Below are 13,715 nucleotides of genomic sequence, written 5' to 3' on the forward strand. Positions count from 1 at the left end.
GTTTCCCACCTGGTGAGGGAGCTGGAGCCACCTCACCTGGACAGGCCAGGAACTGAAGGATGGGTACAGCTCTGGGCTGGCCGATCTGGGCATTAGACTGAGGTTTCAGGACCCCTGGAGGGTCGAGATGTGGGCACAGGACCAACCAGGATGCCTAGCTCCCCTCTCCAGTACTCCTGTTCCCCAGGTACCTGGCCAAGGGCCCAGGTCTCAGCTGCACGTTTCCTCCTTCCCAGCACGGACAGTCACCACCACCACTTCTGGGGAAGGCTGAGCCCCGGGACTGGGTCTTCCTTGGGGGCGTGCTGGTGGGGACGGAGCCTGGGAGCCCTCCCCGTCCTGCCCCCCCCCGCCGGACCGTTCCACTGTGGCGCGCGGGGGGGCGGGTGCGGAGCGCGATGGTTGCGCCCGGCGCCGCCCCCGCCACCGCCTCCCGCGCCGAGCGCTCCCGCAGGATGGCGCGGGCCAAGCTGCCGCGCTCGCCGTCCGAGGGCAAGGCGGGCCCGGGGGGCGCCCCGGCCGGCGCCGCGGCCCCTGAGGAGCCGCACGGGCTCAGCCCGCTGCTGCCGGCCCGCGGCGGGGGCTCCGTGGGCAGCGACGTGGGCCAGAGGTAGGGGCGGGCGCGGGCCTGGGTCCCCGCTGCGCGCCGCCGGGAGGGGCTTTGCATCTCGCTCGCATCGCAGGGGCCAGCCCGCTGCACCTGCCGCGCTGTCCGCAGCCCTGGGAGGGGACCGCCGGGGGCTGCCCTTGGAAGCTCTACCCAGGTGCCCCCCCTCCCGACCCCAGACACCCCGCTTAGAGGCTGAGTACAGTGGGCCTATGGGTAAGGCAGGGGTGGATGTGGACTTAGGCTCTGTGCCAGGTGACAGGGGGTCCCTGCCCTGTCCCACCTGAGGTTGGCCCCCAGTTTGGAGGTGAGCAGGGACAGTCCAGGCAGGTCTGTAGTTCTCTGAAGGCTGAGATGCAGCTGGGGCTCAGGCCCCTGCCCGCAGCCCCCTGGGAGCATCCCCAGGGCCAGCTGCTGGCCTGGTTCCTGGGGCAGCCAGGGTGGTGGAGGCCCTCCCTGGGGCATTGCCAGTTCCTCCCCATCCCTTCTGCAAGCTAGGGTGGGACATGGCACCCCATTTCATGGATGAGGACACTGAGGTGTCATCTGCAGCAATGATTCTTGGCCAGCACCTTGCCTGTGCCAAGAGCCATGCCTGGTGCTGCGGGGGATGAAGATGAATCAGACCTGGCCTGCTGTGGGCACACATCGTGGGCACAGAGCCTGCGCTGGGCAGAGGGGTGCAGGCCAGGCCGTGGCTGCAGAGTGGGCTTCCTGGGGTGCTGGTCCTTCTGGGAGGAGCAGGAGGAGTTGGCAGGGTCTTCCAGGCAGAGGGAAAGTGAGGGCCAGAGCCTGGGGGGTGCATATCATGGCTGACAGGGGCTTGGCAGAGGCTGGGCCTGACAGATGGCTAGGCCAAGGGGCCCTGGCCACAGGCTGTCTGGCCTGCCCGCCCACATACCCATTGCCTGCTTCTCGGCAGCCCCTCAGTATTCCCATTTGCCAGAAGAAACTGTTGAGGTTAAGTGTGCAGCCGAGGCTCTTGGGCTGCTAATGGGCAGCTCTTGGGCGGAAGGGTGTGAGTGCCCGCCAAGGCCCCAGGGGCTGGTTCCTCTGCCTCCTCTTCCTGGATGCTGTGGGGGCCAGTGACCTCAGGAGTTCTACTCACAGCCAGCCTGGCCCCGGCCAGGGGTAGACTGCAGGGATGGCAGGTTCTGCCCAGGCTGCCTCTGAGCCCACCGCACAGCATGGGAGCTGGGGCCACAGGCCACCTCCCCCAGGAAGACCTTCCTCTTTCCCACTCCTGTACTTGGCCTCCCATGAACCAGTGGACCATAAATGCTGGCCCTTTTACACTGGCCTCTCTATCCCCCAGAAGACCTCAAGTACAGGTCTTGTCAGGCTCTTTCTGCAGGGCAGGAGAAGGGAGGGGTCACACCTCTGGGACAGGCCAGCACCCCACTGGCAGCTCTGCAGCCTCCTTCCCTGAGTGCTGGTCACAGGCTGCTTGCCTGCTCTGGAGATGGGCAGTAGGGAGCCAAGGCAGGCTCCTGAGCAGAGGAGGACTTGGCAGATTTGTGCTTTAGGAAGTTTGGTGTAGATTTCAGGCGAGCCCAGAACAGGGAGGAGGGTGCCTGCCAGAGTGAGCTGTCGGCTGTAGCTCTTGCAGCTGCCCCATCCTGCATGCCTGGGCCATCTCCAGGGCCATGGAGACTCGGTCCTCCCCATTGCCTGGAAGGCAGTGAGGCAGAAGGAGGTCTCCACTGTCCCCAGGGGACTTGGCCACAGTGGGCAGAGGTGTCTGCCCCCACGTCCAATGTGCCCCTGATGCACTGCCCTCTCGTAGATGCAGTGTTGTCCCCCAGCCAGGCTGTCCCTGGAACTGGGTCTGCTGCCTCCTCTTCCCCATCTGGGAGGGGTGGGGGGTTAGAAGGAGCTGCCCAGGTATTTGGGGTGAGAGGCCCCTCCCTCCTTCTAGCACTTTCCCAGGGCCCCAATGAAGGAGGGCTCCTTCTATCCCCCACCTCACTCCCTGGACCCAGATGGGGTCTCCCAGCCCCACTCCTGTCCTGAGGCCCCTATGGAATCCCACCTGTCCCCCCCCTGACTCCCTCAGCCCCTCTGAGTCCTCAGGACCAAGGCAGCAGGGTTCAGGAGGGACATGTCCAAGCACCAAGGTTGCTGGGCTCAGGTGGGGACAGCCATGGGGAGGCAGGCTGGCCACACCTCAGCTGTGCCCATGTGGACCCAGCAGGAAAGGGGGCAGTGGAGGGGAGGCCGTGGGAGATGTCCCCCTCCCTCAGGCAAAGGGTGGGATGCTCAGAGGCTGTGGCCACAGGTGACTAGTCATGGTGACAGCAGAGAGCAGGCAAAGGGTCTGAGGGGGCAGTGTCCTGGAAGGCCCTGTGGGGTCCTAGGAGTAGGGCAGACTGAGAGTCTGGGCCTGAGAAGTTCGGGGAGCTGGGCCCTTGTGGTCTTGAGCTCCCAGATGGAGTCTTAGGGACCTGGAGCCCTGCCAAGGGGAGGACCCTGGAGGAGGGGCCAGGGAGAGGAGCCCTGGAAAAGATGGGGTGTCCCAGGGACAGGTGTGAGAAAGGTCCTAGGTAGAGGGGGAGCGGGTGGGCTGAGGGCCAAGGAGAGGCTGAGAGCTGGTTGTCAGTGCCCACAGGGGCAGACTCAGGGGCAGGCTGCAGAGACCCGCAGACTTCCACACCAGGGTTCTGTGCAAAGCCCAGTGGTGGGGCCTAGTGTGGGCCAGGGTGGGGGCTGGGGGCTGGTGCCGTGCAAAGCCGGGGCCAGGCTAGGGACAGGCTCACGGGGCTGCACAGTGGTCCCTGCCACTGCCTACCCCTTCCTGTCCCCATGGGACCTTCAATGAGGGCAGGCCCTCTGAGCCTAGCTGGAGAGCAGCTCTTCCTACAGAGGACAGACCCTGGGAGATGGCCACCCCTGTGTACAGGAGGGCCGAGGGCCGGGAGCCTCCCCCTGGCAGGCAGCACTCCGGCCTCTCAGCCCGCTTCCTGCTGGGCTGTTTAGGATCAACCAGCCACTGCTCCTGGCTGAGTCTGCCCCACAGTAGGACACAGCTTGGCCTCCCCCTGGCTTGGTGACTCCCCAGGACAGCCCTGGGCCCTGCCCGCCCACCACCTTCCCACCAGCCAGCACCCTCGGGAGCCCTCCCCAGCCCCACTTTGATCCCTTGGGAAGCTGAGCACTCACTTTCCGTCCACAGTCTCACCAGGGACACGTCTGTGTCCGCCTCCGAGGCTAGCTCTGGTCACACAGCCTGACACCTCCACTCCTCCTCTGGTCCTCCCCAGCCCCAGTCTTCTGTCCCTGGCTGTCATCGGCTAGCACCTCCACAGGGCAGGTCCTCAGGCTCCAACGTGGCCCTGTACTCTGTGGTCCAGAACTCAAGCCTGGCCACAGTGGACAGAGCCCCTGCCCTGCCCAACACCTCCTGCCCTGCAGGTCCAGATGCTCACAGCGGCCAACACCCCTCCAGGAGCCTGGTTCTGCCCCATCCTACGCAGCACCCTGTCCCTCTCAGCTCCGTGTGTCCTGCTGCCCACCATGCTGGTCTTCCTTATGGTCTTTGAGCACTCCAGCTCTGCACACACCAAGCCTCCGCCCAGAGCCCCTCTCTGGTGCTCACCCCCTCCGCAGAGCCCCTGTGGTGGCCGCTGTCAGGACAGCTCGTCTTCAGGAGCCCCCACACTATATCCGCCCACCCCTACCCTGTTACTTCCTCTCCCCTAGAGCGTGCTGATCTGCTGACCCGGGCTGGGCTGGTTTATCGTTGACCGTGGCCAAACATTGAGGGAGGGATCCCTCATAGATGCGGCTTCCGGCCTTAACTGGTGCATGACTGGGTGGGACGGCCACTGACTGGGGGGCTTAAGCCACAGAAGTGAGTTTTCTCATAGTTTTAGAGGCTGTGTACATGATCAGGATGTGGGCAGTCTGGTTCCTGAGGCCCTGCTGGCTCACAGGCGCCAGGGCCACGTGGCCATCCCTCTGTGTGTGTCTGTCCTGATCTCTCTGCAGGGTGCTAGTCCTCCTGGATTAGGGCCTACCATGTGACCCGTTTCAACCTTTGTGAAGACCTTGTCTCCAAATAGAGTCCCCTGCTGCCTTGTGGGGGTCAGGGCTCAACATGTAAATTTGGGGGAAACAAAACAGTCCAGAGTAACTGGTTTCCTTTGCGGACCCTGCTGAGACCTGAGACCTCAGTGCTCCGATGTGCACTCAGTTGATCAGGGAACCCCTCTCCTTTGAAGCACCTCATGGAACTCAGGGCAGAGGGTAGAGGACACCCAGACACCTGCTCCCACCAACGCAGTGGGGCTCCTGGAGAAGCTGCCTCACTGGCCTGGACCCTGAGCCTGCCCCTTCTAGGCCTGGCCCCTCCTCATCGGGGCTTTTCCCTGGACCCCCCCTGGGCTCTTGGTGGAGGGGGCCTTCAGGCTGTTGCGCAGGTGTGTTGACCCACTGTGAGCAGAGGGAGGGCTGGGGAGGCCGTGCTTGGGTGGCTGACAGGCGCGGGGTGGGGCCAAGGTCGCTAGTTGCTGGGACAGGTCCTGCTGGGCCATCTTGGGCTTCCCTTCCCGGCCTCTTCCTCCCTCCCTCCCCACACAGCCCCGCTGGTGGGTCAGCCCAGATGGCCCACCTCAACGTCACCAGCTACAGTCCTCGGCCAGCTCTGCCTGGGCCCAAACAGCCCCTGTCCCTTTGCTCACAGGCCCTTGTCCTTCCTATGGGACCTGGGCTCCTTGACCTGTTTGCTTGGCAGGCCAGGGGACATTATGTGGGTAGGGCCTGCCCTGGACACTCAGGACCAGGCTCTCAGGCAGAGCACAGGGGCCCTGTGGGCAGTGGGCAGCAGACCTCTATCCAGGTTATAGCCAGGAGGAGGAGGAGGCAGCTGGGCAGGGCTGGGTGAGGAGAGGAGCCTAAGGAGCCACACACGGAGGGGACCCAGCTGGGCAGCACCCACTCCTGGTCCTCCTATGACCAGTCACAGCTGGTCTCCTGCAGACCCTGGTGCAGCCTGGCCCCAGCTGCAGACTTTGGGCTGTGCTGGAGCCAGTGAGAGGGACCCCAGCCAACACAGCACAGAACCTGTTGGCACTCCTGGTCACTCCGAGCCTTCGGACCAGTTAAGTCTGGGCTCCCCTGTACCGTGTGGAGCTGTCAACCCACAGCCACCTCAGCCAGGACCTTGGCCCTCCCAGGGTGGGTCCAGTCTCCACCTTGCCAGGACAAGAGAGCAGAAGGTGGTAGGGCTGGCGCACCTGTCCCAGCAGGACCTGTCCCACCAGGAGGGAGCCTGCCCACCAGAGGGTACAGCCCAGGCCACCGCAGGGGTGCTGACAGCTGGGCAGCCTGGCTCCCCGCTCCTCCTCTGTGAGGCCTTGGGAGGGCAGCAGACTGCTCTGAACCTTGGTTTCCTTTTCTGTAAAGTGGTTGCTTTGAAGATTAAAAGAGGCTCCCCTGAAGTCCTTTCTGGGGAGACTGAGACCCCCTGCACCCCACACTGCCCAGTCCACATGAAGGTAGAGTTCCACTCCCTCCAGCCTTTGCCCCTGAGCTCCTATCCAATATGGACCACACAACTTGGTGGCAGCTCCCACCAGCCAGTCTGGGAAAACCCTGGCCAGGCTGCCCTGGTTGGGCCCTGTGCAGGGACTCCTTGACCCCCAAGAAGCTGTCGACCCCCAGTCCCAGCCGGCCCAGTCAAGGAAGCCAAGGGGCAGCACTGGCCGGCCAAGCCCCAGGTCTCTGGGTGGCAGGGAGTGGAAGAGGAGTCGGGCACCTTGCAGCAAGCCCCGCAGGCCCCTGCACCACCCTGGGCTCCGGCTGCTGCTGCTGCCCTCAGCTTCCTGGGGTGAAGCGCTTCTGACAGGGCTGTTCCTGGTGCTGCTGGGCCTGGGCATGCTTAGCGCTGGGCAGGGCACAGCAGTGGCTCCCAGGTGTGTGTCGGCTGAAGGCAGGCCACACTGTCCTCGTGGTTGGCACCCCAATGGGCCCAGCGCAGGGGGTTGCATGTTCTGGCCTCCCTGGTGGGCTGTGCTGTTTCCTGGCACAGAGGTGAGTGTACAGAGGTGGCCTGGCTGCCACCCTGCCCCACCCTGCATGCTGGGTCGCCTGCCCTGGCACCTGGCCGTGTGCTGGGGCTCTGCAGGCAGGGTGTGTGGCATGGGCATGCCCCACTGCCCCCGGACCTTACCTGGAGCCCAGCCCTCTGTCCACCTGCCTTCTGCGCTGATGAGTCTGCTGTGTCCCCAGGCCCCACGTGGAGGATTTCAGCCTGGAGTCCTCCCTCTCTCAGTAAGTGCTTTGTAGGGGAGGGAGCTTTTGGGGACAGATGTGTCCTCACACCCGGGCAGACCAGTCCCCATGGGAAAATACACTCTGCCAGGCCCCTGGCCCTGCAGCTGGGCAGGGCCATGTCTAGCCAGCACAGGGGTGGGGGTGGTCCCTGGCTGAGGAGGCCAGGCTCTCAGGGGCAACCTGGTGCCAGGATGGGACCTGCCATGGTGCCCTACAGGGCAGGCGTGAGGATGACCCCGTGCCTGGTCTTAGCCCCCTTAGCTGCCTGTGCAGGTCGAGGTCCCCAGGAGCCAGGTGGCTTGCAGAAGGGGTGCCCTTCCTGCCACAGCCCAGGCTGGGGCCAGGGGCTCCACGGCTCCAGCTGAGGCTGAGGTCCCATGAAGGTAGGAGTCAGCGCAGTCCCTGGGAAGGCCCTCCTTCCCCCACCCGGTCTGCCTCCCAGTGGGGCCTGTCATTCACAGTTCCATTAACCAGCGTCACTGGCAGCAGTGACCACCTGCTGCTGTGGCTCTCGCCTGGTACCTCCCGCGGGGTTGAGGGCTACAGCCTTGACCCTGGCCTGTCCCCCAGCCTTGCAGCCTTGCACCCTGTGCACCACAGATAACAGGCGTGAGATGGAGGCTGGCCCGCTGCCCCAGGCTCTCCCACGCCCCCGCAGGCTGGTGGAGGCCCTGGGAGCTGGGCCTCAGCCCTGTGGGGTATGACCCTGTGCAGCCGCCCGAGGCTGTGGCCCACACCACTGCCCAGCTGGCCTTGGTCAGAGGAGTGTCCCTAGGCCCTGGGAGGCCCAAGACCAGAACAAAGACCCTGCAGATTCCAGGACAGCAGACTGGTTGGAGGAACAGGCCAGGTCATTTGTTAGTTTAGGAAGCCCCTGACCACCCTCCCTGGCCATTTTGGACTCTCCTCCAACCCCAACCCTGTTTCCCAGCTTGGGCTTGCAGGGCCCAGGCCAGGGTAGGCAGGGGCCCCTCTGAGCACTGAGGAAGGATGACCATGAGGCCCCCCACCCCGCCTCAGGCTCTGTGGGGCTGGGGTGTGACAGTGCCCGGCAGTGAACTAACCTGGGACAGCAGGCGGACCTGTGGAGCTAGCCTGGGACCGTGGGTGAGGAACTAGGGGAGCTTAGGTGCCTACCCCATCTTGCTGGCCAGACCCAGAGTTGCCGGGAGTTTCCAGGAGGGGTGGGCGGCAAGTCACAGTCAGGGCTGCTGCTGAGGCCCCCACTGGTATCAGGCACGGGGGCACCTGGGTGTCTCTTCCCGCCCGGGCCAGCCCTCTGTGCTGCTGTGGGGCACTGCGCAGGACCAGCCTGACCCCAGGCAGCCTGCCTGCCAGCTCCCACACAGCTGTCCACTCCATAGGGCCAGGGCCACACTGACCTCCCCAGGGCTGGGCTGGCGGTGTGCTGCTTTTCCAGGCTCAAGGCCGAGCTGGGCCTGGGTCCCACCCAGGTCAGTGGGCATGGCCAGTGCTATATGGAGCCAAGCCCACAAATGGGCAGCCTGGAGCCTGAGGAGTCTCAGATGGCGCTGGGTTTCCCAGCTGCCTATGTGGGCACCGTCAGAGTGACGGCACAGGCCTGGGCGCACCCCCTTCTGGGCGCACCTCACTCTGGGCGCACCCCCCTCTGGTCTCACCTCCCACTGGGAGCACCTCCCTCTGGGAGTACCCCCCAGCCCCCGCGCACCCCCCTCTGGGCGCACCCCCCTCTCTGGGCACACCCCCCTCTGGGTGCACCCCCCCCTGGGGTCACCCCCCATCTGGACGCACCCCTCCCTCTGGGTGCACCTCCCACTGGGCTCACCTCCCTCTGGGCTCACCCCGCTGTGGGCTCATCTCCCTCTGGGCGCACCCCCCTCTGGGCACACTCCCTCTGGGATCACCCTCCCTGGGAGCACCTCCCCTGGGTGCACTTCCCTCTGGGCGCACATCCAAAAGAAGCGGGGACACAGCGCAGAGGCTGATTGTCACTTCACTGACACGGCACCTTGGCTGCCAGGCGCCCTCGCACAGTGTGGGAGGCAGTTCCTGCCATTGTTCCCACTCTCTGGGGAGGAGGAGAGGAAGCCAGGGGGGCAGGTGAGGAGTGGCCAGGTCTGGCTTTCCAGCAGCCTGAGCCCCCGACTGCAGGCTGTGAGCCCAGGAGCTCAGGACAAGCCAGCGAGTGCCCGTTGTAGGAGGAGGTGGCCCACAACCCCAGCCAGGCTCCCTCCCCAGGGCTGCCCCTGGCCCTTGGAGGGTCTACTGTTTGTGGTGGGGTCAGGAGTGGCGGCCACAGCTCATCACAAATCAAAAGCCAAGCATCATTAGTTTCTCTGGCATTGCAGGGCTCCGATTCTGCTGCCAGGTCCCGCGGGTTTCTCTGGCTCCTCATGGAGAACCCCTTTCCCCCATAGGTGGGTGCTGCCCACCCAGAGCCCTGGGGGCTGCCTAGACGGATGTCCACAGCTGACCGGGCACTCGCACCCTGAGTGGTGGCCCTGTGTTCTATTCATGGGGTATTGGAACCAGAGGCCAGGGTGTGACCAGCTATGGTCAGCAGGCCTGACCCCCCCCACCGGTGCCCAAGCAGGGACACTGCTGCCTGGAAGCCGCAGGCAGGCCAGCACGAGGACGGGTGGGCTTCTCCATTCCCTGACTGTGGGACGGAGCAGTGGCTTTGTGGTCTTTGCAGGCAGCTGCGTTTGGGGAGCTCAGAACCTGGGGGAGCTGAAGGCAGAAGCCGGAGCAGAGCCAGCCCCAGGGGCCAGGACAAGCCAGAGGCAGAGAAAGAGCCTGGAGGGCAGAAGACAGGGAGCCAAGAGTGGGGTTGGGGGTGCCCAGAGCTTAGAGGACCCCTGAGCTGTGGTGGGCAAGGGGTCCACCCAAGGAGGGTAGGCTGGGTGGGCCTCTTGGGCCTGATGGTGGGAGGTCAGAGGTGAGCCTTAGGGAAGCAGGCAGGGCAGGTGGACAAGCAGTAATGTCCCATGAAATGGTGTCCAGGTGTCCAGTGAGACCAGGCAGACGGCACAGGGTAGACCTGGAGCTGGGGGCTCTCGGCTGCACGGAGGGTGGGGGGACAGCTTTGGAGGAGGTAGAAAGTACCTGGGTCCCAGCCCATCTGGGGGAGGGGAGGGGGTCAGATCGAGCAGGGTCAGGTCCACATCGGGAGGGTGCAGTCGGTCTCTGTTGCCAGCAACGGACTGCAGACTGATGCATAGTAAAGGAAAGGGGCTTATTTGGCTCATGGTCTGCTCCAAGGTCCTGGGGCCGCATCTGGTGATGGCTTCTTGCTGGCAGAGCCTGCAGTCAGAGCAGGGCCTGGCGCGGGTGCACCCACGTGTCTGTCTCCCGCTGTCTGCCTCTTCCTCCTGTGAGGCCACCAGGACTCCCTCCTGGGCTCCAGGCTGCTGACCGCGTCCCAAGGCCCACCTCTGAATACCATAGTGGGTTTCAGCCCCCGTCCTTTCACCCGTCTCGAACGCCTCTCAGGACATGGGTGTAGCATGCCCGGGCCAGGCCGTGACATCAGACTCTCCAGCTGCCTCCACAGAGCCCACACCCATTCAGAGGAGAGCTTTCATTCCCTGCCCATGGTTGATGATGGGGAGTGGGGAGAGGTGGGCACAGGGACCTGGGCCTGCACTGGCCTCGCCTCCACTGGGGCTGCTGGTGACCTCCTCCACGCAGCAGGACTCTGCCCGTGGGCCCTCCGCCCCGCTGCCCTCCCAGGTCGTGACCCTGCTCTGTGCCGAGGTGGGGACTGTGTGCCCCACATGCACCATCATCCCACCCACACGCAGTCGCCCCACCTGACCCTGCTCTGGAGCAGAGAGGGACTCAGCCTGTGATGGAGGACGCCCAAGGTCATGCTGAGGGAGGTCGGTGCCCAGCACCACAGGGGCATGGCCGCTGGGGGACAGGCCATCCCCACCCCAGCTGCAGGAAGCCCGGCTCGTCATCCTTGGAGTGACTGTTGGCGGTTCACCTCGGTGGGACATGGAGCCCCCACGGGGCGCGAACTCCAGCAGAGCTGGGCACAGAGAGCCGGGCAGTAGCTGTCGCATCACACTCCATGTTACTCCCAGAGACCAGATGGGGCCGGCAGTGGGTGGGCCATGTGCTAGCACCCTCTGGCACCCTCAGGCCACTCCCACTGGGTCCACTGTGGTCTGTTCTCAGGACTGTAGAGAGCCCATGCTGGGCAGAGGGCTTGGAGACGGGCCCATAGACAGTCATGTGTGTAAGTGACGGGGGCCTGGGGACCAATGGCCAGGGGCTGCTGGGGAGCCCAAGGCAAGGGGCCTATGCTAGGGGATTTTGCTGCTGGCCTGCAGGACAGCTCAGGCCTGACTGCTGCCTGTCAGCCCTCCTGGCCCGACTGCCTGAGTTTCACGCTGCTTTGAGCGGTGGTCTTAGAACCCAGCCACCAGAGGCCACCAGATCATGAATGGCCGTCAGCTTCTGGGTACTCTGTATAGGTCCTGGGGTGTGTTTTGAGCTCTGTGTGCCCAAAGCCCAGTGGGTGCCATAGCCTGCGCCTCCTTGGGGCCCACGGGCCCTGGACGCTGAGCAGGCAGTGGCTTGTGGCCCTTGTGTGCTGGGGGAGGCACGGGGAAGGCTGTGATAGGTGGCTTCCTGGGTCCAAGGTGGGCATGCCTCTCAGTCCTGCAGCTGGGGACAAGTCAGTGGGGCTTGGGGCTGCCTCTCTGCCAGGCTCCCACTGGCTGCCACCCGTCCCCTCTCCTGCCCCAGGGTCCAGGTGGAGTTCTACGTGAATGAGAACACATTCAAGGAGCGGCTCAAACTGTTCTTCATCAAAAACCAAAGATCCAGTGAGTGGGGGCTGGGCGCTCCCAGGCAGGAGGGGAGGGGCCCCAGAGGAAGCCAGTGTGGCTGGGGCTGTGTCGCTGAGCAGTGGGCGCTGGGGGCATTCCCTCTGCCTAAGAGTCGCACATCTCTTGGGAGCCGTGTGGGATTTGTGGGGACACTGCCCCATCTGCTGGACACCAGATGGGGCTGGGCGAGGTCTCCTCCATGCAGGCCCCTGCTGACTCCTTCCCAGCTTCAAGACTGGCCATCCTGGACCTCCCAGGGAGTCAGAGAGGGGCTCGGAGTTTATGTGTGTGGGCTCCAGGCCCCCCAGCCACGGAGGGGCAGCCTCAGGATGCCCCCTGGGTCCTGACTCCACTTCTGTGCAGTGGGCACATGGTGCCTCCTGAAGGGGCCCAGGTGGGGCCTCCGGGGTGGAGCTGTCGGAGGGGGCTGCGGGCCTTCCTGACGTCTGCCTCCCCCAGGCCTGAGGATCCGGCTGTTCAACTTCTCCCTGAAGCTCCTCACCTGCCTGCTCTACATCATCCGGGTCCTGCTGGACAACCCGGCCCTGGGCATCGGATGGTGGGTGTGACCCGTGGGACTGGAGGAAGAAGGGGTCCTGGGCCCTGGGCTGGACCTGACTGCCTGGGCCCTGGGGGGACTGCACCCAGCACCCCGCCTGGCCTCTAGGAAGCCCCGTGCCCAGTCAAAGCCATGCCCAGTATGCTGCCCAAGCTCAGAGTGGGGAGAGGGGACCCCCATGCTGGGGCTGCATGTGTGGCTGCCCGTAGACCCAGAAGGTCCAGGGAGCCTGGAGGGTCCAGGTGCCCCCTGCATGAGAGGGGGTCTTCACGCTCACTCCAGGAGGGTCCCAGCCTCTGGGGGAGCCCCCTGCAGCAGTATGCAAACTGGCTAGGGCTTTGGCCCCTCTCTGAGGCTCCACCTGACCCTTGTGGCCCATGGCGTCCTCTTCCTGGGTCACTCCTTCACCGTCAGGGCAGGCGTATTCTGGCCATGTTGAGGAAGAGTCACCTGCAGACTGCAGGAGCCTTTCGAGGAATGGGGGGACCTTCTCTGGAGGTTTCTGTGTGGTCCTCCTGCTCCCCCCTGCTGCTGAGTCCCAGCCCCAATCCTTGTGGGGCGCATCATTTTCTTCCCTGGAAGCTGCTGGGTCTCTGCTTAGGGATGCTTGGGTCAGGCTCTGTCTCATTTCTGGGTTGGCCCGGCAGCCCTCAGTGCCGGATTGTCTTGAATCATGTCCTTGGAGACCGCCTCCCCTTGGTCACTGGCTCTGGGTCCTCTCAGGCTCCTCAGTGTAGGTGTCCCTAACTGCTGGGGTCTTGGAAGCTGAGCCGGGAAGGAGCCGGCCCTGGAGGCTGTCTGTGTACAGATCTGCTCTTCACCTTCCTTTTCATCTGACACCCACTATTTAATAGGAGTTGGCATCCCCAGGCCAGAGACCCTCACCCATAGCTGAGAACAAACCCCTGTGGTTGTCCGGGCAGGGGGGCGGGCAGAACCCACCACAGCAGTTGAGGAGGAGCAACAGGGGTTCTGACTGACTCTCAACCACCTTTCTGGGTCCACCTCACCTTCTCCAAGTCCTGGAAGCTCCTGGGCCTCTGGTCCCCTTCCCCAGAGGGCCCAGTGTGTGGTGTTCATCACCCATCCCTAGCACAGCGCCTGGCACGTGGGTGGTGGTGGGAGGAGGGTGAGTGGGTGGTGGGCAGGCAGACAGACGGTGAGGAGGTCACGGGTTGATGTCTGGATGGATGGGCAGATGATGGCGGGGTAGATGGCTGGATAGATGGAAGGTGGGTGGGTGGACAGAGGTAAGAGGGTGGCTGGGGCAGACGCCCGGGTGGATCCCAGGTGAGAACGTGAGTGGGTGGATAAAGGGATGGATGCTGACGAGAGACAGGCGGGCAGATGTTGGGAGAGAGGGCCGGAGGTAGGGGAGTGGTGGACAATGGATGGCCTTGAGTCTGCATCCACCCTGGTGAGTTTTTGGAGGGAAGTAGGTCAGGAAAGAGGCGGG

The 13,715-nt window shown here is 64.5% G+C and overlaps 1 protein-coding gene across 1 annotated transcript in view; it reads left to right on the forward strand.

The window, feature by feature from the left end:
• The first annotated feature begins 398 nt into the window (after positions 1 to 398).
• Kcnt1 (potassium sodium-activated channel subfamily T member 1) overlaps positions 399 to 13,715 on the forward strand; it is a 42,917-nt gene continuing 29,600 nt past the window's right edge. The window contains exons 1-3 of the mRNA XM_027935370.2: positions 399 to 610; positions 11,579 to 11,697; positions 12,160 to 12,259. Coding sequence (XP_027791171.2) covers positions 399 to 610; positions 11,579 to 11,697; positions 12,160 to 12,259 — 431 coding nt within the window. The remainder of the gene's footprint in view (positions 611 to 11,578; positions 11,698 to 12,159; positions 12,260 to 13,715) is intronic.

The sequence above is a fragment of the Marmota flaviventris genome, chromosome 13, assembly GCF_047511675.1.
Source record: "Marmota flaviventris isolate mMarFla1 chromosome 13, mMarFla1.hap1, whole genome shotgun sequence".
Lineage (NCBI taxonomy): Eukaryota > Metazoa > Chordata > Mammalia > Rodentia > Sciuridae > Marmota > Marmota flaviventris.